Consider the following 23,780-nt stretch of genomic DNA (forward strand, 5'->3'; position numbering starts at 1 on the left):
ATGTGATTTGTTCAGGTTGGAGAGATTTAATAAAGAGTTCAAGAAATTTAACAACAAAAAATCTCACATTTACTTTTTTTTTTTTTATTTAAAAAAAGCTTTTGACATTCCAGTGTTTCTGTTTTCCATTTTCTAACAAAAGAAGGTGGTGAGATGACGCTCCAGATTGTCAACCATCATTCTGAACCTCAACAACACATGTAGTCAGATTACAAACATCTTCTGAGTGAGTCTTCAAAAAAAAAAGAGAAGGCATTCATTAGCAGATGTGATTGTATGCATATACAAGACTAACATGAAGGGGGGGGGAGTCACTGTGTCCTCACATTTTCACATTGCTCTGCCAAATTCTTAATAAAATAGTTAAACAAAAATGCAACTACCTGCGGTGCCAGCAGCCGTCCATCAGTGCTCTTCTGTGATGTTTGTAAACTATGTCACGGCCTGCTTTAATCTCCGGGTAATTTCTCATTAGTTATTTATAACATTTTTTTTTACAAACTGAGAAGATGCTGACCAAATTGTTTTGGTTCACGAGACGTTTTGGGGTGGAGGTGTCTTAAGTAAGTGGGAATGACAATAAAAAACATGAACACAGGACATAATCTCATAGTCTCTACTGCAGCTGCTCTTAAAACACACTAATGTCCTCGCACACTGTACTTTGAAAAGGTGGCCTCAAACTTTTATTTACAATTAGGTCCAATGTTTGTCTGTGGAACACACCTGCCTGGGTTTGACCTGTTTATGACAGCTAGTATTCTACAGAGCTGCATCTTGGCTCAAAATAACTGCCTGTACAATCAGATCTGGGTCAAAGTGAACAAAACCCTCTTATTGTTCTCGTCTAGACTGACTCTTTGTCACTCCATGAAAAGTCATTGTGATTGTTCTCTTAATTAAAATCAATTGGCATTTTCACACTGCTACAAAGACTTTACATGTCTGTAGTCAAGAAGGAAGGTGTGGATGACAAGTAGAAAACAATTTTGATGAACACTAATTAATATATTTGCTCATGATCTCTTAAATTATTATTAATCAGTTCAGTCTTAAAAAGGATTCTGATTATTTGATCCTGTCTGATTTGTCTTTGTGCTAAGAAACCCCGATTCCACAACAGACATGTTTACAAGCACCACTTCTACAAGTATTTTTATATTTATATATATTAAAAAAAAAAAAAAAAAGGACAAACAATAGTGGCAGACAATTCAGATTTTTCTTAAAAAACATGTCCTGGTTATTTAATTCATCTCACCACTGCTCTTTATAACACTGCAACTACAGAGGTGGTTCCACTTTCAGTACCAAAGCGACACACGAGATACACAAAGAAGAAAAGGAAAAAGAATTCTTGAATGGGAAACTTCAGTCTGAAGGCCTTCTGCAGGTAGCCACCGTGTCCATATTTCCATACAGTGAATAAGTTCAATGCAAAATTGTGCCTGTTTGCTCTTGATGAAGAGAAACAGCTGGAAAAGCAGCACATTGTTAGGAACTTTCCTCCTTAGTGTTAACAGTCCCTGTATGTGTGACTTTGTCTTCTGGTGACTCAGAAGAAGCAAAGTGAAGAATAAAGAGGAAACATAACTGACAAACAAACTGAATAGTGGTTTATTGTGTCTTATATTCTCATTTAGTCAGTCAAGGAGCTGTGGTAGTTGATCTTTGCTATGTACAATAATTTATTAGATTCGTTCATCTAAAACTGCTTAATCATTTCCCCTAATTTTGCTCTATTTCCATTTCTTTAAAAAAAAGGAACACGTCTTTTTTTCTTCCTCATTTTCACTCATAACTGCTGTATAAATTCATGAGTTTACTTACAAGCTTGTGTGCTATTAAGAGTTGCAAATGTCCCAGAGGTGTGTGTGTTGAAGTGAAAGAAAAAAAAAAGAAAAACTTGAATGCAGATCGAGAGCTCACAAACGCTCTGTGAGAAATATGCAAGAAAAGGAGGAAGGAGGTCAGCGGCGTCTGTGTGTTCGGGCGGGTGGAGTCGGGGTTTGTCGGACCAGCAAGCAAAGTAGGACTCGTAGGTTGGCTCGCAGACTGACAGACGGTGGGGGTATCGGGCATTTGGGGGGTGATGGTGGGGGTATGAGTCGTCTTTATTTGGGTGTGTGTGATGGTGTTCAGATCTTGAGGTTCTTTATAGTTTCTGCTCTCTTCTTGAGCAGGTCTCCCACCTCCTGTAGTGAGCGCAGGTAACTGCTCTGCACCTTGTCCATAGCAGCCTTCATATATGATGCTTCCTCCTGAAACACATACAGAGGGGATCTCAGAACACAGCAACTATGCACGATGTAACATAATAATTCTTGCTGTTTGTTCCATTGAAGACAGAAGAGCAGAACAGTTTTTACTCGCCATCACGTTTTATTCAAAATTCAAACTACTATCATAACATAGGGGAAAAAAAATTCACTGTCCATCTGCTGCCGCCAACTTGATTTCACCTGTAGAAATGTTCTCGCCGCAACGTATTTTAGGACAGGCTACATGGGTTGTGTTTCAATGAATTAGAAAGAATTGCATGTTGGTTCCACTTTAGATTTTGTTTTACAAGCCAGTGGCCTGTACTTCGAAGGGAGTTCAACCTACTCAGAGTTAACTCAGGGTTATCAGGCAAACTCAGGATTAACAAACTCTGACTGCCTACACTGGAGTTCAACAGTACAACGACGGATAAGATGGTTAGTTGAGTCCGTGTTAACTTAATTGGAGGAGGTGCGCGTTCGGCCGTGCAGGCGGAGTTTTTTCGCAACTGAACATGCTCTGTATTTCTCCAGGAGGAATGCACATTGGTAGTGTAAGGAAATTATGAATGTAAAGACAAGTTGACGGCTAAATCTAATATCGTGGCGGACGACAAAGCCAGCGAGGCTTGTTGGCATCACAAGGAGTAAATTTGTAGCCTAATTATCTTCCCAGTGTTCCTATAGTAGTTCAAATCTCTCTAAATCTATTATATGGGCTCTTTTTTATGGGTAATATAATAAAGATGTAAAAGGTACAACTGCACATAAGGTCCATTGTAATAAAGGAGCCAGCGGGTAGGGGTAATAATGCAAGACAAAGATTACTTTACAAGTAAAAAAAACTTGAATATTCTCTGATATTTAAACACATTTATGAGAGAAGCTTCACTTTGCAAGGCTTGTGAGTATATATGAAGCATGGAGCATCTTTTTGTTGTTGAAGTTTTTTCTATAAATGAATGTAGATGTGGCATGGAAAAGAAACCGGCACACTAACCTGTGGGTATTCTTCCAAGGTTAAACTGGCCAGTTTAAGGGCTGTGATGCCAGACTCCTGCCCCTTTATATGCTCCAAAGCCTGGGTAAGCAGGTCCTGCAAGCTCCCTGTCAGCTCCTGGAACCCACACACCACCGCTGGCTGCAAGAGACACAAATCATCAGTGGAGAGTTACTACTAAATATTACTTATCAGGTCAGCGAGTGAACTACAGAATACTGTGTTCCTAATATATGAGCCCCACGTATACATGGAGATATAATACAAGGATTAAAACTGTACCAGAGCTGTGTTTGAATCCTTTTTCTTCTTTTTCTTCTTCTGTAGACTAGTCTTGAGTGGTCGGAGGATCTTGGCACAGTGACTAGCCATCCAAAAGACTATGCACACCGTCTGTGCAGAATAACATTAACATGTTACACCTTCAACATATCAGATCCAGTATAGGTAGGAAACTGTGCGTCTATGAGCAGAAGCAGAGATGTCTCACCTCAACAAAGAAGATTAGGTTTTCTAATAAGGAGGGCCAGGTTTTTAATTTACCCTCTTTCATTTCCAATAAATCCCCTTTGCATTTATTCAGTATTTCTGTGACAGAAAGAGGGAAACATGAAGCACAACAGAATAAACATCTGCAGTTTACTGTGCTAGAGATTTAGAAATCCAGCTGCTAACTCACCTTGAAGCTGAACTACTAATGATTTGAAACCGTTACAGATCTGGATTTGAAGCTCTGACGACTCATCTAAGAGGTTAAAAAGAAAGGAGTGGTAAGCGTAAAAGCATCAGGCAAAAATCAAGGCATCAGACTCTGCATCTGCTTTGTGTTTCTGCCGTCTCTTCTCACCAAGTCCGACATTCTCCAGCTCCTGTAGGTGGACAGACAGCTGGAGGGCTGCAGCCTGGCACTGACAGCTCCCACTGGACAGCGCTGGGGCCAGGCGTGTGGAGGGTGGGCCCAGGAATGGATACTGCAGTCCAACACAAACACCATTACAGCAATGCACTCCACACAGTTCTCACAGTATGTCACTCTAATGTACTACAAAGATTTACATTATTTCCAATGTGATTGTGCGACTGAAATGTTTGTTGGAACCAACAATCAAAGTACTTTTTAGGGAGTCAAAAGAACACACACCTTAATTACAAATTAGAGGAAAGTTTTAAAAGAGACATAAGAAAAAGCCAAATTACAGGTTTCATTATTGATCAAGTTGTGGCTTTTGGTCCAGGAGTTGGTGGATAAAGAAATCCCCTTGAGGGCACACATGGAACAGTACTGCCCGTTCTAATCTGTGCCCTGCTGCCACAGAGGAAGCTCTTCTCATATATAATCCTGTTGTCTGTGAGCTCCTAACATTTGAACTGCCTAGAGGCCAATTTATACTTGTGTCGAATCTTCACCTGTCGAAGTTACACCTTGTCCTACGCATAGCCGCGTACCCCGCGCCGTAGCCTGACGCACACTTCCCCAAAAATGCGACTACAAGTTGTGACGAAAGTAACCGCAAGAACTGTGATTGGTCGGCTTTGTAGCATTGCATTTCCTCCTGCGCATTTCCGGTTTGTCCTTCTTCTCCCTCAACCGGTTCAAGAGTCGTACACACCATCTCCTCTGATGCCTTCTCACGTTTCTGCGTTTTAGTAATTTCACTAGAAGTAACTGCTAACAACATCGATCAGCTCCAACTCCAACACGATCCGCTCAGTTCCAGTCGTCACTGTTTGTAGGAGCCTACACCAACGAAGAAGAAGAAACTCAACACAGTGGAAAAATAGAAAACCTACCACCAAATAGCGTTTTGGCGGTGTAACTGCAGAGCAACCACCACCGACACACAAGTATAAATGCTCATGACGCAGATAGTCCCCGCTGTCTGAACACAGAAATACAAATTGGCCTTAAGGGACCTTTTAGAGAAGATTCTTATGTCCCAATTAAACAAACACTGACCCGTTTGCCCCTCTCCAGTCTAACTTCTTCTGATACCTACAGCTTACAAGTTTTCTCTCCATCTCGTGGCCCTGCAGAACGCCTGAACATTGACCATAGAAAAAGGGTGTAGTATTTATTACGAGACAATTCACGTAGCTGCATCTCCTTCCTTAGACCACGTTGAGCTGCAAAGGGAACAGGAAGTAGACTCACAAATATCACAAATGTGTTGGTAGTTAGCAGTTAAGTCTGGTTCATTCCTCGTCAAGAAGAAGAGGCTAGTACAGTTTAAAAGTTCTTCATAGGCTCGGTCTGACCAGCAGCAGATTGGCCAAAAAAAATTTCAGGAGTACATAAAACTTGTTTTTGATCACTGACTATGGACACGTCCATGGGTGGATTTCCTCAGATGAAAACAGACTGCACCAACATCTCAATAACGTTGTCTGGAGGATGTTAATCACACACCTTAAACTTGAAAAGCAAAGGCATACTACAAAAACAGGAAGATTATAAGATCTGGCAACATTTTCTGTCCTGATCTCAAGCAAATCCCACGAATGGGTTAAGTGTTTTTATGAACATGCTGAACATACCTGTGTGCATTTTTCTGCTATCTGAGCGGCGGTCTGTAGAGTCTGGTTGAGCTGAGTGAGGAGGCTGCTGAAGATCGAGGTCTTGTCTCCGACTCCGTTTTCATTGATCGTCTCAGAGTTCTGTTGTGAGGGTGCATGTCCCAGCGCGGTCATAGAGGTGAGGAGGCGAAGCGTCAGAGAGCGTATCCTCAGCCAGACAGACTCCTCCTCTAGAGACCGACGCTTGTGCTCGTCAGTTAACTGTCTGTGAAAGGAAGAGGCGCACGGGCTGGTAAGGAAAGGAGTTAATGTCATAAACAAAAACTATGATGAAAATGATTCGTTGACGACCTTTATTCTGCAATGAAAATAGCACTAAACTAAATAAAAGGCAACCATTTATGCATCCAACTATGAATGCATTACATCTTTGGTTTGGCTTTGGATACGAGTGGTTGTCAGCAAAGATTGAATACCTCTCTTTAGGGTCCCAGCTGGTAAAAACGGTAAGGTCTCTGTTGTCCCTCATATTATCCCAGGGTATATCATCCTCCTCTGCAGACAAAGACATGGCCTTCACACTCTCCTCCAAACTCAATACACTGGAAGACAGACAAAAACACTTAAATGAAGAACTCAATTCAACAGTACAAAGTCGCTATAATTTTGTGCGTGTTTTGAGTATATTCTCACATATCTGCCTCAAGGAACAGGTCCAGCAGCATCCTCTCGGTGCGGACCTGAGCAAAATGCAGCGATTGGTTCAACCTGTTCCTGAGAGCAATGAACTCTGGGATTTTCTCAAACGCTCCGTACTTATACGCCTGGATGATATACTCTGAGGTCTGGTGGGGGCGGGGAGAAGGAGAGATAAATGAACAAGGTAAAATGAGAACACGCAACCCAGGCTTTTAAAAGTGTTGAATCATTAAATCACAAGGAGGTATGGACTTACATCTTTCTGGTTAGAGTGGAAAAACCTGAGGGAGAAATTACAGGACTGGGAGGCTGCAGCAAACTGACCCAATGACTCAGCATAGCGTGTTAACAGAAACCTGGAGATTTTAAAAAGAGGAAAGCATTTTTACACACTGTTAAAAGCTGGTCTGGGCTTGTGTTTCTCAAACATCTTACAGAAAGGAATTAGTGCCATTTGCCCCCCAAAAAAATCCTCTTACAACCACATTTTGTAAAAGAGTAAAAGCATTTTAGCAGCTTTCTTAACAATCAGTCAATCTGTGCGGATATTTAGAAGAGCTCCAGAGCTGTCCTAACTTGCCAGGCATTCAGGCAGAGATATAATAACCCAGACAATGGGAGAAGAGGTATTAATTCATGTTTTGAGACACCTTGTGCAGGATGCAAAAGAGACACATTCTCTCTCCACAAAGACACAAAGGTCCTCGCAACTTATTGGAAAACTGTGATGATTCTGTAACAACTGAGAGTTTCGGCAGTAATAAATCAAACTCTGATCACTTGTAAAATTACTCAGATTCATTCATTTCCCACCACTCAATGTGTGTGAATTTCTGGAAGAAAAAAAACAAAACAAAAAACAATAACAAAACCTGCATTCATGCAAATTGAGTGTTTGTTAATTCACTCCTTATGCTGGCCCACACTAGAGGATAAAAGGGTAGACAGTCGCGGGGGTGTTCCCGATCTGGGGCTGGTCTGAATACATTATCGGCCCAAATTATTCCTTACTTAAAGTTGCAGACTGGATCAGACGCTCCCAGATATATTTACTATTCGAAATCGGGGAGCATCTGATCAGAAACCCGAAACAGCCAATGAGAGCGAGCTGTTCGGGAAGCGTCACCAAGCAAGTCCACCAAACCGTGACTCTGAATTTGTATAGTATTTGTAAGTATATAAATGCCAAGTTTGTGGTTCTGAGCCTGGACGGGAATAGTCACGTGTGTGCGGTCTTAAGATTAAAATTTTAAACATGGTTTGGTGTCTGTGGTATCTCTCATTTTTAAAATCATTATAAGATTGGAAAATCCTCTAGTGGACAACAGGCATTACTTATTTACAAAGAATGTCTTCAAGACGTTAACCTCCATTGTCACGGTACATTTTCAGACACTGGTTGACATTACAGAAATACATAATTTCACCCATGTCATTAACCTTTTGTTGTTACAGTATTCACATTTAATTTTTTTAATCCATGTCAGTTACTTCAGTGTTTACTTACAGCCCAATGCAAATAGCTCATCGGTAAATATCACAGATTTAAGCACTTTAATTATTTTTGCATTAATAACCTAGAAAGCTAATCCAACTATACCATCTGCTTGATCACAACAAGCCTACATGTGATAATTTTACTTCAATCTAGCACTCCAGACTGTGAGGAAAGCAATAATAGGTCATCACAGTGTCTGTTTTATAAGTGTGTTGTAAAAGAGTGGCACAACACTCTCTCCCCTTAGTGCTTCTCCTGAAAGTCAGTGTAGGAGGCCTCACCAATAACTCTGTTGTGTTTTTAATCCCAAATTAATCCCCAGTTCTTAGAAGACATTCCTAAAGAATACATGCACAGATGCAATTAAAAGGTGACGGTGTTTTTGTACTGACCCTATAGTGTCGTGCTGCACGTGCTTGGCATCCAGGCTGGAGTAGAGATCCACTACAGGCTCAAAGGCTCCCAGGTGACAGTAGAGGAGCAGCAGGAGCAGCTTGAACTGGGCGTTGGAGGGACTGTGAGACAGACCCTCCTGGAGGACACCCAAACCCTGCCACACCATGTTCTCGTCCCCTAAAACACAGAGCGCGACACATTTAGAGACGTCATCGCGGAAACAGAGACAGATCTGGAATAAGAAGGAAAAACTCACCGGTGTCCGTCCATAAGTCAATGTATACGTGAGCTGCCATGAGACAATACATATCGGAAAACTGCAGCTCCGTCTTCAGAGCGGTCTTCCCTGTTAAACAGACACATCAACAAGTCAGAACAAACTAATGCAGTGACTGTTCATAGGAAGGCATCGGTAATAAAAACCATTTTATACCAGCTCCAAAGAGATACCCGAGTTTCAGACACCGCACGTTAAGGAAGATAAACCCTTTTCTACAAAACACTTGATACATATCTAACAAAACAAGCAAATATGATTGTTGAACATGTTGAAATATAACAATTACAATGATCCTCTTTTAAACCTTAAAAATACTTTTAAACACGTGAAAAATCAGGACTGCTGGTCTCCAAACATGCTACCTGAATCTGTGGCGGCAGCAGTATATTTTCTGTTTCATCTCATTTCATCATTTTTATTCTAATTCACTCTCCACCTTATTTTAGTGTTTACTCACTTTTTTCATTTATTCCACACGCTTTCCTTTCAGTTATCCCCACCTACACCTCTGCTGCAAATACACCTGCTTGCCCCGCCTCTTCCTGTCTCTCTCTCCATGTATGCGTCTGCTCTGCTGACTTTCTCCATCAGAAGTATGTTTTATAAAGTCACTGATAAGACACCGAACTTGTCTTCTGGATTTTTCCACCCCTGAGTCCGGTATTGTAAAAATGTGCCAAATAAAATATATTAAAATGTACCGATACACACACTGAAACTATTCCAACAACTTATATTGAAAACTACAAATAAAATTGCCATTTTGTTTGCATAAACAATAGAACAGCCAATATCCTTTGTAAACACATGGAAACCATCTAAGTGTACATCCTTATCAAGATAATATATTTTATAGGTACTCCATGCACAATTACATTAAAACCAACAAGTCTTTAGAAGACAGTGATAGTAAGTGCAATGAGCCCAGCAACTGACATAAATACAGAGGAGTCTGAAGCGTTTCTCCTGTTCTGAAACTTTTACAACCAATTTGACAGCTGCTGGATTTAAAATGAACAAGATGAAAACACTTTATGCAGTTTAGTCAACCAACCAGCATGGCTAGTTGGTTGACTAAACTGCATGAAGTGTTTTCATGTGCAGTGGAAGTGGAGTCTGCAGACACGACGCACACAGCAGCAGAACATGTAGCGTTTTTACAAGAGCAGCAACACTGAGAGCTTCGGTTTACAAGCTGTTAGCAAGTCAGAGAGAAACTAAAGCTAGACGCCAACTCACCCTGCGTTCACTATAAATTTTTCCATAAAAAAAAAAAAATACGACCAGACTTAAGAGTGACTGAAAAATCTCTGTGCCGCGTCTTGTACGCACTTATTTGTGTGGTGTACGGTAATAATAACTATCGGGAATTTTACCATGGTTTATCGGTAAACCGGTAATCATTTCATCCCTAATAAGTACCAACACATCCTGATGATGATGATGTTTGCCAAACATGCTGCTTCTCGAGCTGCCAGCAAACTTCTTAGTTGTATAAAACAGGTGTTTCATAGGAGGTTTCTAATCTTATGTCAAGTGCTGATGCTGCCAGATGTTTAGTGAGCAGAAAGACAGAAAGCCTGCTCCTTTCACTTTCCAAATGCAAATGTGCTACTATATAAACAAGTGCATGAAACAGGAACAACATTCCCACACTTGCTTTGCATGTGAATGGTTTACTGAAAACCTTATGACTTTTGCTGCTAGAAGATTTGCATTGTCAAGTCTGTAGAATTGCTTCTGAATGGTATAAAAAAAAAAAACAAACAAAAAAAAAAAAAACAGGACAACTCATCAAAAGATTAGCTAATGATCAGGGTTAGGCAAACATGGAAAATGTGGTCTGGTGGTCTGATGAATTCCTTTTCTAGCTGAACCACCACGGTGGCAGATTTATGGTGTGGCATCAACAAAATGGACCCATCATGCACATTACAACTACACAGGCTGAGGTGGGAGGTGTGATGAAGCTGCCACATCTCAGGTAGGGCTGACCGATGAGGCCAAAAACGTTAACACGATAAAGAAATTTCACATAATTCGATATCGATAATACCACGATAAATGTCAAATCATTATTTCTTTCAAGTTTAAATTGATTTTTGCTCCTGAGTGAAAATTTAAGAAACCAGATATGTTATTTGTGTGGTTAAACTTTTCTTTAGTCAGAACGTGACAAACACTTGCTAAACAGTGGATCACTTCACAAATTTGAGGTATAACACTTTAATTAAAACAATTATGATCAAACCTTTTTTCAAAAAATATGATTAGTTAATCTTTTTTCAGTCCCTTTTTCTCAAATATCACAATAGAAAAATTCAGTCCTAATTCATTTGTGAATTAAATCAAACATTTATTGACGATATACTGAACATTTATTATATTGTTATGGAGGGAAATTATATTGCGATAATTATTATTGTTTTATTGTCCAGCCCCAATCTCGGTGTAACACCACACATCATAGCAGACCAGCTTTATCCTCGCACGGCCATTCATATAGCAGAAGACAATAATGGGCATTTTCAGCAAGATGTGCTCCCTGTCAATCTGAGACCAAGTCCTCTCAACTTGAGTGTGACCTAGTGTGTTCACACCTGCCCAAACAAATCGCACCAAGGGGGAAAACCAACCACAGACTGATTTACCCAGTCAAAAAAAGCAGGTGTGAAAACACAGCCACAAATCTGTCTGGTTTGCTTGAGTTTCTAACATGATTATGTGCCTCTTTGCTCCGTGTACAGCACAATCTGATGATTTGGACCACGTTAACGTAAAGGTCTAAGAATTAATAAAAGTGCTCTTACCAAACTTCAGTCCGTGACGATAGTGGGCTTTGAGCTCCGTGATAAGCCGCAGTTTTCCATCCACATCCAGAGAGTGATGCAACCCGAGTGCTCGACTCAGCTGACACACACACAAATGCCTCTGTAGTGCTTTGGTATCCTCCGGAAAAGCGAATCCCTCCTCTCCCTGCTCCCCTAGTGGAACAGCTTCGCTCAGGCGGTTAATGAACTAAAAGAGTTGAGAGGAGAAATGTGTTTCACAGCCCAAGACTTCACAAGAATCAGTTCAACAATACTGCTGTAACCTGCGCTCTTACCTGAACGTGTTGATCAGGTGGGAGCAGATGGAGGTATATTTTTAGGTCGGTGATGCAGCAGGGTTTGTCTCCAAACTTGCCAAAGAACTGCAACATTAGCTCTAAAGGCTCACCTGTTTAAAGCCACATAGAGTCACATACAAACGCTAAAGCACCTGGCAAAGGGCGAAACTCAAGACGGGAGCAAAAGCAACTGTTTTTACAGCCCATGTGTTTTACCTAGCAGGCTTTCTTCAGGACAGCCCCTTTCTCTCAGTCTGTGGATTAATTCAAGCCGAGCTAAATAGGGTCCTCTGAGTGAACGAGAGTCTTTGCTGTCCTCCCCTTTAATTCTCTCTTCCACAAACCTCACCACTTCAGCCACAGTGTGATGTACCGAACCCTCCAAACAGCTGGAGACAGACAGAAAGACATAGATCAATGCTGGAGAATGTTAACATTTTTATTTATATAGCGCCAATTCATTACAGAATCTCATATATTGTATGTCGTTTGTGTTCACAACTTGTTTCTGCTGAAAACAAATGGACAACAAAATAAGTTAATGGATGTTTAAACCTTCCACTGAGTACTCCTTGTGAGAATGTTTTTAACAGTATGGATTAATTTAAATGGCTTGATGTCCATCTATGTCTCCCCCTTCAAAATCAGCAAATCTTTACAATTAAAAAGCTGAAACTGGGGAACATTTGCCATTTTTCAGCCCCTTTGAGATTTCTACTATTAACATTAAGAGTTTCTCCTACAGCACTACAGGAGCTCACAGCAGCTCAAGGACAACTCAGCAGGGTGAATACCTGCAGGCACAAGGATGAGCTCTCTGTCAATTAGCCACCTTGTCATACCAACACTTTACAGTGAGCAGGAAATTATGCGACACTGATGAAGGCACTTATAGCAGATCAGTTATTATCTGCGTTCATGACGGCAGATAAACAGTTTGCAGTAGTTTGTTTTGAAAAATGTTATCTGAGGCACATCAGCACCTTTATGGAATTATTAACCCTGCTAGTTAATCTCCTTCCAAATCTGCTGTCTAGAAGTTGTAATATTAAAAGGGATTATTAACCATGGAGCCGCATTTAGACACGTAAATGACAGAAAGCCGATTCAGACACTGTCCTCCCTCTCATGGTTTGTCTGGTGTCCCGAGTGCGTTTAATCTCAGCGTTTTGTTTACTGCATCCTGAAAAGATTCCATGTTTTTTTAAACAGCATTTTAATATCACAATGACATAAATGCTGGTAAATGGATAATGAATGCATGAAAGTTAAATAGTAATTGGTGAAAGGCCATTGTGTGATAACTTATTTCTGTGTTACACTGATTATTACTACCAAAAACATATTTAGCCCTACACCTATTGTACAATGTGTTTCTGACCATCAAGCACAATTATTGTTAATTATAATAAACAAAAACAGAAGTTTTATATTGTACCACCATTGCTTTATCCCCTACACATTGTATGTAGACAGGTAGGAGATAAAGCAATGGTTAAAAAAAATAAATAAATCAGCTTCTGCACACTGTCAATACTTGTTAATTTGTTCAAATACTACGTTTCATGCAGCATTTCAGACCTTTTGGCAATAAAAAGTAGATTTCTCAGCTGTATAATGTCCTGCTTAGCATATTTAGGTCAGAACTTAAGTACATTTAAGGGACCCTTGTTTCCCTTAAATGTTTCTGTAAAATGTTTGCAGGTTTTTGTTTTTTTTTAAACCCTCAAATACTGAAATCTGCTGGACGGACACCCCCCCCCACACACACTTATATACTTAAATAAAAATCCTTTGTACTCACTGTTCGCCTTCTTCTGGCGGGCTCCACGACTGATCAATCAGGTGGAAGAGAGAGTCAAAGTAGGAGGTATAGAACTGCCAGTCATCAGGACTAGAAACAGAAACACACAGGTCTGTAACTTGTGCTTGTTCACACAAGTGTCTTAGAGGCAGGTGTGAGCCTATACTCACTTTTTGAGCAGCAGCTTGTGGGACAAGGCGTTACACTCTGGCCAGCGCTGTAATCTCTGGTAGAGCATCATACACTTGTTTTCTCTGCTCTGCAGCTCACTGGTCAGCTTCTCTGTGCAGAGATACACAAATGTAAGGTGAGGACCACGTCTGACCATTTTAATGTATTCAAACATTTCACTATGTTTAAAATTATTGTTTTTTAATATTAAATTTTATCTACGTCTTCCTGCTGTGTGCAGAATGTGGTTATTAACAATATTGATTGTGTGTATTCTGTTGCTTCACATTGCTTTGTTTAGCAATAATACTAAATAGCAGACATCATCATAATGTTATTGCATCAATGTTTTTGCTCTGTATGATTTGTGTGCTATGTCGACAATGCTATTGCTAATGTAATTTCTGCATCTCACCGACCTCCATTTTCATTTCTTAAACTGCCACTTCATTGATTTTTAGAATATCTTGGCAAAAGGGCTGCGGTTAAATTAACAATAAAGTAAATGAATTGAAATTATTATTGATGAAACTGAAAGTTTGATGATCTTTCATGCTTTACAAGTCTTGAAACAGGTGAAAAACACACAAAGTACACCTACCCCCAAGTGGGCCCCTGATCACTTCAAGAGCCTCTACACACTTTCCCAAACGCTCCAGGATCATAAAATACAGCTGCACCTACAGTCACAGAGAAAAAAACAAAACAAAAACAAGTGTAAATATTTAAAAAGTAACAGTAGATATGTTTCTGGAAGTTACATTTGAAAAAGTGGGAATCGTATTATATTTAAGGGCTCAACATTTGTCCTTTCACAACTTCATTCACGACTTTCTCTGCGTACCGGTCTAAATAACAGTGTTGCATTATGGGCTGCCTGTAACCTCATTGTTGCTAGGCTCTTGAGTTTTAGGCTACGCTCAAACTGCAGGACAAAGTGACCCAAATCTGATTTTTTGCCCATGTGTGACTCCGATCTGATCTTTTTATGCCAGTGTGAACAGGCCAAGTCGCATTGGAATCCGATCTTTTCCCGTTCGGAATTGGGCCACTTTCATATGTGGTCCAAATCCGATACAGATCGGATCTTTTTAAATGCGACCTCAGTCTTGGCACTCTGGTCGGAATTGATGCGCCTTTGATGTCACTCTAGCGCAGCTGCTGAAGATGGAGCTACAGTGAACGAAGAAGCTCCACAAAAGCCATTATTATACATATACTCTTCCTCCTCTACCTCATTATCATCTGCTCACAGATTCCCTTTTTACACCTGAAATACACGCGAGCTGTTTTCTTAGTTATGTGCATGCTACTTGTGTCCATACCTACATACTTTAGAGGGGGGGGGGTTAGGGTTGTGTTGTACAGCAGTATTATCCTCACGCTAAATTCAACAAGTCCGACCCAGTTTGATAAATAATGTTGTATGTGGTTCTCGTACGGCGTGACATGAAGACTTCACAGCCTCTCTTCAGCCAGGACTCTCATACTGCAACACTTGTCTTTGTAAAGAGAGAAACTGACAGAATAAAGTCTCTAACCTGCCTGTCAGCTCGCACTGGTCCGTTTCAGTGGATTTACCATAAAGCATTGAATACGTGTGCACTCCAAATTTAGGTGTGGCTAGCTTAATTGCCTTCTCACAGACGAGAAACACTCAAGCGGGTGAGACCGTTTGTTGCCCTTTCTAAGAAGTCAGCCACAGATGGAGTGGATTTGCTAGGAGACAATTCACGTGAACAGTGTCTGCAAACGGCGACTTTTGCGTCTTTCTCTGACACTTTAAAATGCTTCCACACTGCCGACATGTCAACATAATTGTTCGGTAAGATGTAATTGGTCTTGACTTATTAGGCAGAACACCAAACGTGCTTTTTCTTGCTATTTTTGGTCGGTTAATTTGCATCCCTAATAGACGGTGTTGCATTCTGCGCGGACTGTAAAACACCTTCTGGGAAATTTGTTATTTGTGACCTGACTAACTGTAAAAAAGGAGATAATTAAACCAAATGTTGAACCATCAGTAAAACTGCACAACAAAACCCATATTTAAAGACATCTAAAAATAAATCAGAATTTAAACAACATGAATGCTTCTGGTCGAGCAGACATCTTACTCACCTCTGCTTCTGCTTCAATCTTCTCCTCCTTGACCATTTTCTCCACCATGCGTTCAGCCAGAGGCAGAAACATAGTTTGGGCCAGTTTTTCGTCTTGCGCTGAGATGGCCTGAACAACAAACACAGTACATGTGTCAGTTTAAGAATAATTTAATATTAATATTTGGTGAACGTCTGTGTTGTGAAAAGCCTGCCCATACCTGCATCACCAGACTCATGACAGACCAGAAGTAATACGGATTCTTGGGGACGATCTTATACAAGGCCATTCCTGCCTGTAAAGGGCGAAGATGCAGTCGTCAACATCCTCTTCATTATTCTGATTATATGTCCATCTTTTTAAATTACCAATGGAGCACAAAATCCACAGCTGTTAGTCACCTGTGTTTGCGTGTTTATATGCAAGTGTGGGCGTGAGCTTTCTCACCTGCTGCATCTTCTTATACTCGCCCACACGAGCATAAGCCATAAAGAGGTGAGAGTGATACTCCTCGCTGAGAGGAACCTTCTTCACTGCAGCTTCATACAGCTTGGTAACCAACTCCGCTGTGAACAACAGGTAACACAACATTTAACATACAGTCTTTCTAGTGTCATTACCATCCTTTGTGTGCGTGTGTGTGTGTGTGTACTCACGACGATGCATCTCTCTGTACAGTATAGTCAAAGCTTGTAGAGAGTTGTCATCGGTGGGCTCTAGAGTGGCCACTTCCTGGGCCAAAGTGAAAGCTTCATCCTGCTTTCCAGTCCTCTGAAGACCGATAGCTTTTAGGACCTGAAAGGATGAGAAAAGATATAAATTAAGAGTTGCAGACGGAGCCGTAGGGAGACAAAAACAATGTTAAGTTTACAAAGGATGCTTGAAAGCCAAGTTGACATCTGGAGGGAAGTTACTAATAGAAATATTCAGGTAATTGCAGCCTGAGGCTAAGTTCACATTACTACGATCTCTGTACACACCAGCGTTTTAGCTGCGTATCAGGATTGATCTCCGTCCGTTCTAAAATGCACGTCACATGACAACTGGGCATGAGTATGCCGGTGTAAACAGGAATAGGGAAGATAAGAAGAAGAGACAGGCCAGAGAAAAAGATGGAAAGAGTCCAAAGTATGGGATAATTTCAAGCTAAAACAACTCTGTACAGTGTGTCTGCTGTAAAATAGAACTAGCCCAACATTACAACAATGGCAAAGTTCCAGCATCTGAGCACAAAGCACCTGCGGACCAGAGACAAATTAACGGTAACGTTGAAGTTAGCATTTAATGTAAATCATAATTGCTAGTTGAGATGAAGGCTAGCGGGCACAATTCTTTAGGGATGCACCGAAATGAAAATTCTCGGCCGCAGCCGAGAAATCATGACTTTTTAAAAGCCATGATTTTTGCACAATTGATTTATTACCTTTTAAGACTTTTTAAGACCCCAGGGACACCGTGTTAAGTCAAAATTGTAAAGGGAGTTTGTAAAGAGAGAAACTGACAGGATAAAGTCGTTAACCTGCCTGTCAGTTCACTCTGGTCCATTTCAGCGGATTTACCATAAAGGCTTGAATACATGTGCACTTCAAATGTAGGTACGGCTGGCTTTATCGCCTTCACTGATGTCAACTAGTAGAGGTGGGGGAAAAAAACTGATACAGCATAGTATCGTGATATTTGCCATGGCAATACTGTATCAATACATGGACACCAAGTATCGATATTTTATTATATAAATTGCAGATGGGAGTTTTAACTTTTTGGTACTAGAATAATAAAATCTATTGCTTTTTTTAGTCCACTAGAAAACCATATAGAGGACTGAAAAAGTGATATGAACAAACAAAAATTGCAATATATCTCAATATATTTAAAATCGCAATAAAATCTGATTGCAACATAAATATCGAGATAATATCGTATCGTGGGGCCTCTAGTGATTCCCACCCCTATCAACTAGGGGTGTAACTGTACACACACACACACACAAAAAAAAAAAATCATGGTTCTGTATGTACCTCGATTTCGACGTCACGGTTCGGTTTATTTTCGGTACAGTATGGGGAAAAAAATGCAAACATTAAATTGCTGCTGGTTTATTTTGAACTTTGCAAACATTTTGCATACACTGATTATGTAGCGCCGTAAGGCGGAGATTTGGGCCGCCACTTAATATGTCTGTGTGGAAACTCGGAATTTACATATGTTCCACACAAAACGAGCCTAATATCTAACGTTAAAGATTGCATTGTGCACGTGCACCGTTCCGAAAGTCCTGTACCGAAATGGTCCGGTACAAATACATGTACCGTTACACCCCTAATGTCAACATAATTGTTTTTGTTTATTCGGTCTTTTGACTTTGGGTTGTAACGTTACAGTGAAATGAGTTGATTCCAATATCTTCCAATATTACTCAAATTGATGGAATAATCTGTAGAATACTCGATTACTAAATTAATTGACAGCTACAGCCCTAAACAGGAAGCATATTGTCTACGCAGCTGCAGAAGATTCAATGACAGAAGAGCTGTTAACAAAGACACCAAGATCAGTAAGGCTTTTAGTTTATTATCCATGTTGTATTCACTACTGGTAGTCCAGGCTGATGTTGTATGACTTGTTCTGGAGGAGAGGAGCTATTTGATTAGAGTCTGACAAATCAGGAAAGGATGTGTCATGACATGATATGCTAAATGTGAGTGACTTCATTTTCAAAGTCCTCCGTTTCTGCCTGTCCACAGTAATACGCTACCAGGAGTTTTCACGCGTGAACAGGTTCAGATGCATTTTCAAACTTCTCTGTTCTTCTCTGGACCGCAGGCGTAAACAGAGCAAAAGTGCTGCGTTTTAAAACAAAAACGTAGCAGCGTGGATGGAGCCTGAGTATGAACTTGGTTGCGTGCAACTCACTGGCCACCTAATTATTTAAAAGCGCTATATTATTGATGTTTTTCCTTCTGGATAACTCACAGAGAAGGATAAGGCAGATACAAAATTCTAATGTTTAATTTATAGAGTTTCTCACAATGGTTTTTGTGGAGTGAGTAACATTAATTGTTCCTTAATTATGAAGACTATTTGGCATTTGTTTGCATAAACAAGATAATCTAAGTCTGTTTCACATATCTGTGACTATTAAAGTAAGTGATATAACTGGATTTGAATAACACTCATTAAAATCTGCAGGTGTTGTAAGGAATAGAGTGATATTTTAATGAAAGCTTATGTAATAAGACTAATGTGTCCTATGCTGGCTGCACAATAGATGCAGCCATGATACAATAGATAATTGGGTCGATTTTCAATCTGATAGCCACTCCCGACAATCTCAAGGTTTTCCCGATCCGAGGCTGGTCGAACAGATTATCTGGCCAAATTATCCTGTAGAGTGAGGACGTTTACATACATAATCTTAACGTCACCAGCTGGATCAGAGGTTACCTGATTTTGAATTGTAAATATCAAACATGTAAGATATGTACGATACAAAGGTGGGGAAAACAAACAACTCAACACTTTCAGTGAGAACTGCCCCTTAGTTACCCACCTTTGCACAGTGCAGGTCCTTATGTTTCTTCAGCAGTTTATCCGCCTGCTGTATTGCCATTTTATTGTTTCCATTATCAAGGTAATCTGGGGAAACAAGGGACAACATTATTACATAAATGATGGCAAATGCAAATATCAGACTTGAATTCATCACTCTCACGGGCTGCAACTAACAATTTTCAATGGTGATTAATCTGATGATAATTTGATTACTCGTAGAGCTGGTTAATAAAACAATAATGATAATTATGGCAATATAATATTCCTCAATAACAATATAATAAATGTTCAATATATCGTCAATAAATATCTGGTTTAATTCATTTGAATCACAAACAAATTAGCACTAGCAATCTTTTTCTATTAAGATATTTATTTTGTTGAGGGCATGGAGACTGAAAAAACATTTACTAATCATATTTGTTGAAAAAGATTTTACCATAATAGTAATTTTATTTAATAGTTTTGTTCTCCCTCAGATTTGTGAAGTGAGCCACTGTTCGGCATCAAGTGTTTGTCCCATTCTGACCATAAAGAAAATTTTAATCAAATAATTAACCATCTGGTTTCTTCAATTTTCCCCCAGGAGCAAAAATCTGCCTTTAAACTTAGAAATAATGATTTAATATATTTTGTGATAATTATCGATATCGGATGATATGAAATGTTTTAATCGTGAGAACATTTTTAGACATATCGCCCAGCCCTAATTAATCGATTAGTTGTTTATTCTATAAAATGTCAGAACATTGTGAAAAATGTCTTTTTCCAAAGCCAAAGAAGATGTCCTCAAATGTCTTGTTTTGTCCACAACACAAAGATATTCAGTTTACTGTCATAATGGAGCGAAGAAAGCAGAAAATATTTACATTTAAGAAGCTGGAATCATAATCTTTCTTAAAAAAAAATTCGTCAGACGTAACAAGGAATTTGAAGACCGTAACTTGGGCTTTATATAAGTGTATTAGATTACATTTTATAGCCCAAACAATTAACCTATTAATTTGAGAAAATAATCTGCAGATTAATGGATACTGAAAATAATAATTGTTAGCTGAAGCCGTAGGTAAGCTGTCACTAATAGCCTTTCTGAATGGTTGGTTTAATGCTGAAGTATGTGCATGCAGTCAGAGATCAGACACTTCAGCCTCTTCTGGACAGCTGGGTGCCAAAATTAACTGCACCAGACAGCAGCACACTGTGAGTAGATCATATCTATTCTCTCTGTTCAAACTACTGTCATCACAGGAGAACCAAAACGTTGACCAAAGTCTAGGGAAAAATTTGAGTAACACTGACATGGCACTTAAATTCAGGGTAAGTTCACAGTCTGCTGCCAAACTAAGCAGCCCTGCATCTCCACCCATCGATGACAACTGTGAGAGACTAACTTAATTATTTATGGTTTTAAACTACACTTTAAATACTTTGCTTAAGATGCACAGTTTGATCTCACTGCTTTCCCAACAAAACTATCAATCAATCTCATTTCAGATCGGTGAAATGCTGTTAAATGTCAGTTAGTAGCAGTTACAACGCTAGCAGTAGTGTAAAAACATAAAACAGCTGGTACAAGTGGGATTATTCGTAAATATTAATTATTTGTGGTTTTCAAACAGTAGCTGCAGTTTCAACCTCACTGATGCTCAAAGCTTTGACAAAGTCTCCAACAAAACCTGTTAATTCACATGTTTAGATCCATGAAATACTGTTAAATGTCAGTTAGTAACATTAGCACTTAAGTTACAAGCTAACCGTATAGTGTAAGAACATATAAAACAGCTGATAACGAGGTGAGATTCCTCGTAAACATTACATATTCTCAGGTTATACAAAAGAAAAACAAAGCCAATGTCCTTCATTTCTGTTATTTAGCAGCTCACTCGGGGCTTAACGGGTCTGTGAGCTGTGACAGCTCCATGCTAGCTAGTTAGCAAGCTAGCTAGCTACCGCTCGTGCATTGAAGCATTGTCCTTACACTGTTATGAACCTAATGCTAGCTGGAAGCTACCCATGTAACATTTAGATAGTTACAGATTCAGACAGACAGGTTTGCGGGCTGCTAATCACAACGTAAATACATGTCAATCTGAGACACACACCGGACACCGATGAGCAACTTTTCTTTTTAAACATGCACCCAGCTGCAGCAGGTCCACGAGCTAACTGGCTAGCTGCTAGCTGTCAAATAGCGACCGTTAGCAAAAAAGGAGAAAGCACTTCGACTTTGAGAATGAGCCAGACCCGGGCGGGCAAACATTCAAGGCTTGTAACACCTCCGAGGGTGTCTACAGGTGTTACACATGGACACACGGGTTCATCCAGAGGCTCCGTGGCAGCCGTGTCCCACCCCGGCTCGGTGGCAGACCGGGTATGGTGCACTGTCATTGGGCGCTGCAGGCAGCAGAGTCCGCGGTTGGAGCTGGTGGGGCCGCATCGTTGCCTCCGCCGACCCCAGCACATTGAACTTTAAAGACGTGAGCCGGTACACAGCGCAATAATGTTTTACCAACCCTCTAAACACGCAGAAACATGTAGCTCCCCAACGAGTCTTTACCGTATATGGGTCTGAGTCTCCTGTCGTTGGGATCCTGCACATGGCCTCTCGCCGCCATGGTGGAGTTTACCTGCTGGGTAAATGTTCACACATGCGCACTGTGAGCCGCCTCTACGAGCGATTAAAGGATTTTTTTTTTTTCTTTCTCGCTGAAAGTAAAATAAGACGTTTAATTATCTGTCCACCGGTGTAACACCAAAATCTGTGACCTATCAGATTCTGTGACCAAAACCCAAACGACGATGTTTTCCTAACCATAACGAAGTACTTTTAGTATCTAAACCCAACCAAGTACTTTTGGTGCCTAAACCTAACCAAACTGCAGCCGCTTCACATTGTCAACAAAGCCTCTGGCGCTTAACTTCCTTAACTTCCCTTTGGGGTCACAGGATCTGATAGGTCACACATTTTGGTGTCACACCTGTAAACACCTGCGGCTTGGACGTGTTCATTAAAATGTACTTCACAGAGGCGGACGAAGTATTCAGATCACAAAAAAAAAAAAAAAAACAACATTCAGGTTGCAGGTGACAATTCAAAATTTTAAAATATAATGCAGCAAAAAGTAGCTTGTTTTTTTTTAAGCTTAAGATACTTGATACATGCAGAAAGGCCCATTTGTGAATATTATATTATTGGATTATTATTATCGATGCATTCATATGTATGTTGCAGCTGGTACATGTGAAGTTAATTAAAACTACTTTATATACATATGTATAATAACGCATCATCATTTATTAGTTGATTGTAAATTATGTATTAATCTGATTCTGCAAAGTAGCCTAACTAGCGGTCTGTGAAATGTAGTGAAACTGCAGGGGCGTAGAAGTATAAAGTAGCATAACATGCAATCAAAACTGTACTTAAAAGCCCCTGGAGGCAATTTGTGATATTGGACTGTACAAATAAAAAAATACTTAACTACTTAAATAAGTACAGTACTTGAGTAAATCTACTTTATTCCACCACTGCGTTCTGGATTTATCAATACAGGAGGAGAAAGGACTCAAGGGCGTCACATTGTGTTGAAAAGTGGTAGTAACATAAGGGCTCAGATTAGGGGTGTGACAATACACTTAGCTCATGAGATGTGAAGATGCATGATGTTGGGTGCATGAGAAGATATTTTAAATCAGCTTCCAGTCTTCTGGGAAGGCTTTCAACAAGATTTTGGAGTTTATCTGTGGGAATTTGTTGCCTATTTATTTTTAGCATTTGCTGTGGTCAGACACTGATGTTGGATGACAGGGGCTGGCTCAGTCTCTGTTCTAGTTCAATCCAAAAGGGGTTCGCTAGGGTTGAGATTTTTCCACACCAAACTCATCCAACCATGCTTTTATGGACCTCGTTTTGTGCACTAGGGCACAGTCATGCTGGAACCTCTGGCAACGGGGTGAAAAGAGGTGTGTCCCAATAATTTTGTACATATAGTGTAGCTAGTCAGCCACGGTATAATAGGGATAGTGTAAAATGTGATTGTTCCTTGATGCTACTTGTTCTTGTCAGAGGTTGTGTATTGTAAGAGTACAACAGGCAGAAGCTTCAACCTGCAGCTTTCCTTTAGGCTATGCTGTATTGTTTTCTCCTGTTAGAAGTCAATGCCATTTGTTCTGTTGCTTTTTCTTTTGTTTTTATTCCAAACTGATTACAGCCCAAAATAAATGTCAATTTCAAAATGAAAACTTTATCAGGAACTTTGTATCTGGTTTCTTATTTTAGCATATGTAAAGATTTTCATCTTTTCAAAAATGTTTGTGATCAAGGGATTAAAAAGCACATTACAAAATGAGATAACCAGAGAGACACATCCCTAACACACACAAAACCACACATTTA

The 23,780-nt window shown here is 40.0% G+C and overlaps 1 protein-coding gene across 5 annotated transcripts; it reads right to left on the bottom strand.

Moving 5' to 3' along the window:
- Window positions 1-63: 63 nt before the first annotated feature.
- Window positions 64-22,095, bottom strand: naa25 (N-alpha-acetyltransferase 25, NatB auxiliary subunit). 5 transcript variants are annotated; one of them, XM_046067060.1, is made up of 24 exons: window positions 21,942-22,095; window positions 19,383-19,468; window positions 16,489-16,627; window positions 16,280-16,398; window positions 16,053-16,127; window positions 15,854-15,961; window positions 14,334-14,412; window positions 13,732-13,843; window positions 13,562-13,651; window positions 11,974-12,146; window positions 11,755-11,867; window positions 11,459-11,666; window positions 8,625-8,714; window positions 8,365-8,545; window positions 6,731-6,830; window positions 6,469-6,620; window positions 6,252-6,377; window positions 5,797-6,040; window positions 4,109-4,232; window positions 3,941-4,006; window positions 3,752-3,849; window positions 3,544-3,654; window positions 3,262-3,402; window positions 64-2,261 (listed from the first exon to the last, which is right to left on the bottom strand). In XM_046067060.1, the coding sequence occupies exons 1-24, from the start codon at window positions 21,997-21,999 to the stop codon at window positions 2,139-2,141; spliced, it is 2,916 nt and encodes a 971-aa protein (XP_045923016.1). In that variant the 5' UTR covers window positions 22,000-22,095; the 3' UTR covers window positions 64-2,138. The 5 variants fall into 5 exon arrangements, 4 of the variants coding, with proteins under 4 accessions (XP_045923016.1, XP_045923015.1, XP_045923017.1 ...); XM_046067059.1 differs by lacking the exon at window positions 21,942-22,095 and adding an exon at window positions 21,661-21,802; XM_046067061.1 differs by lacking the exon at window positions 21,942-22,095 and adding an exon at window positions 21,487-21,616.
- Window positions 22,096-23,780: the final 1,685 nt, after the last annotated feature.

The sequence above is a fragment of the Micropterus dolomieu genome, linkage group LG13, assembly GCF_021292245.1.
Source record: "Micropterus dolomieu isolate WLL.071019.BEF.003 ecotype Adirondacks linkage group LG13, ASM2129224v1, whole genome shotgun sequence".
NCBI classification, from domain to species: domain Eukaryota; kingdom Metazoa; phylum Chordata; class Actinopteri; order Centrarchiformes; family Centrarchidae; genus Micropterus; species Micropterus dolomieu.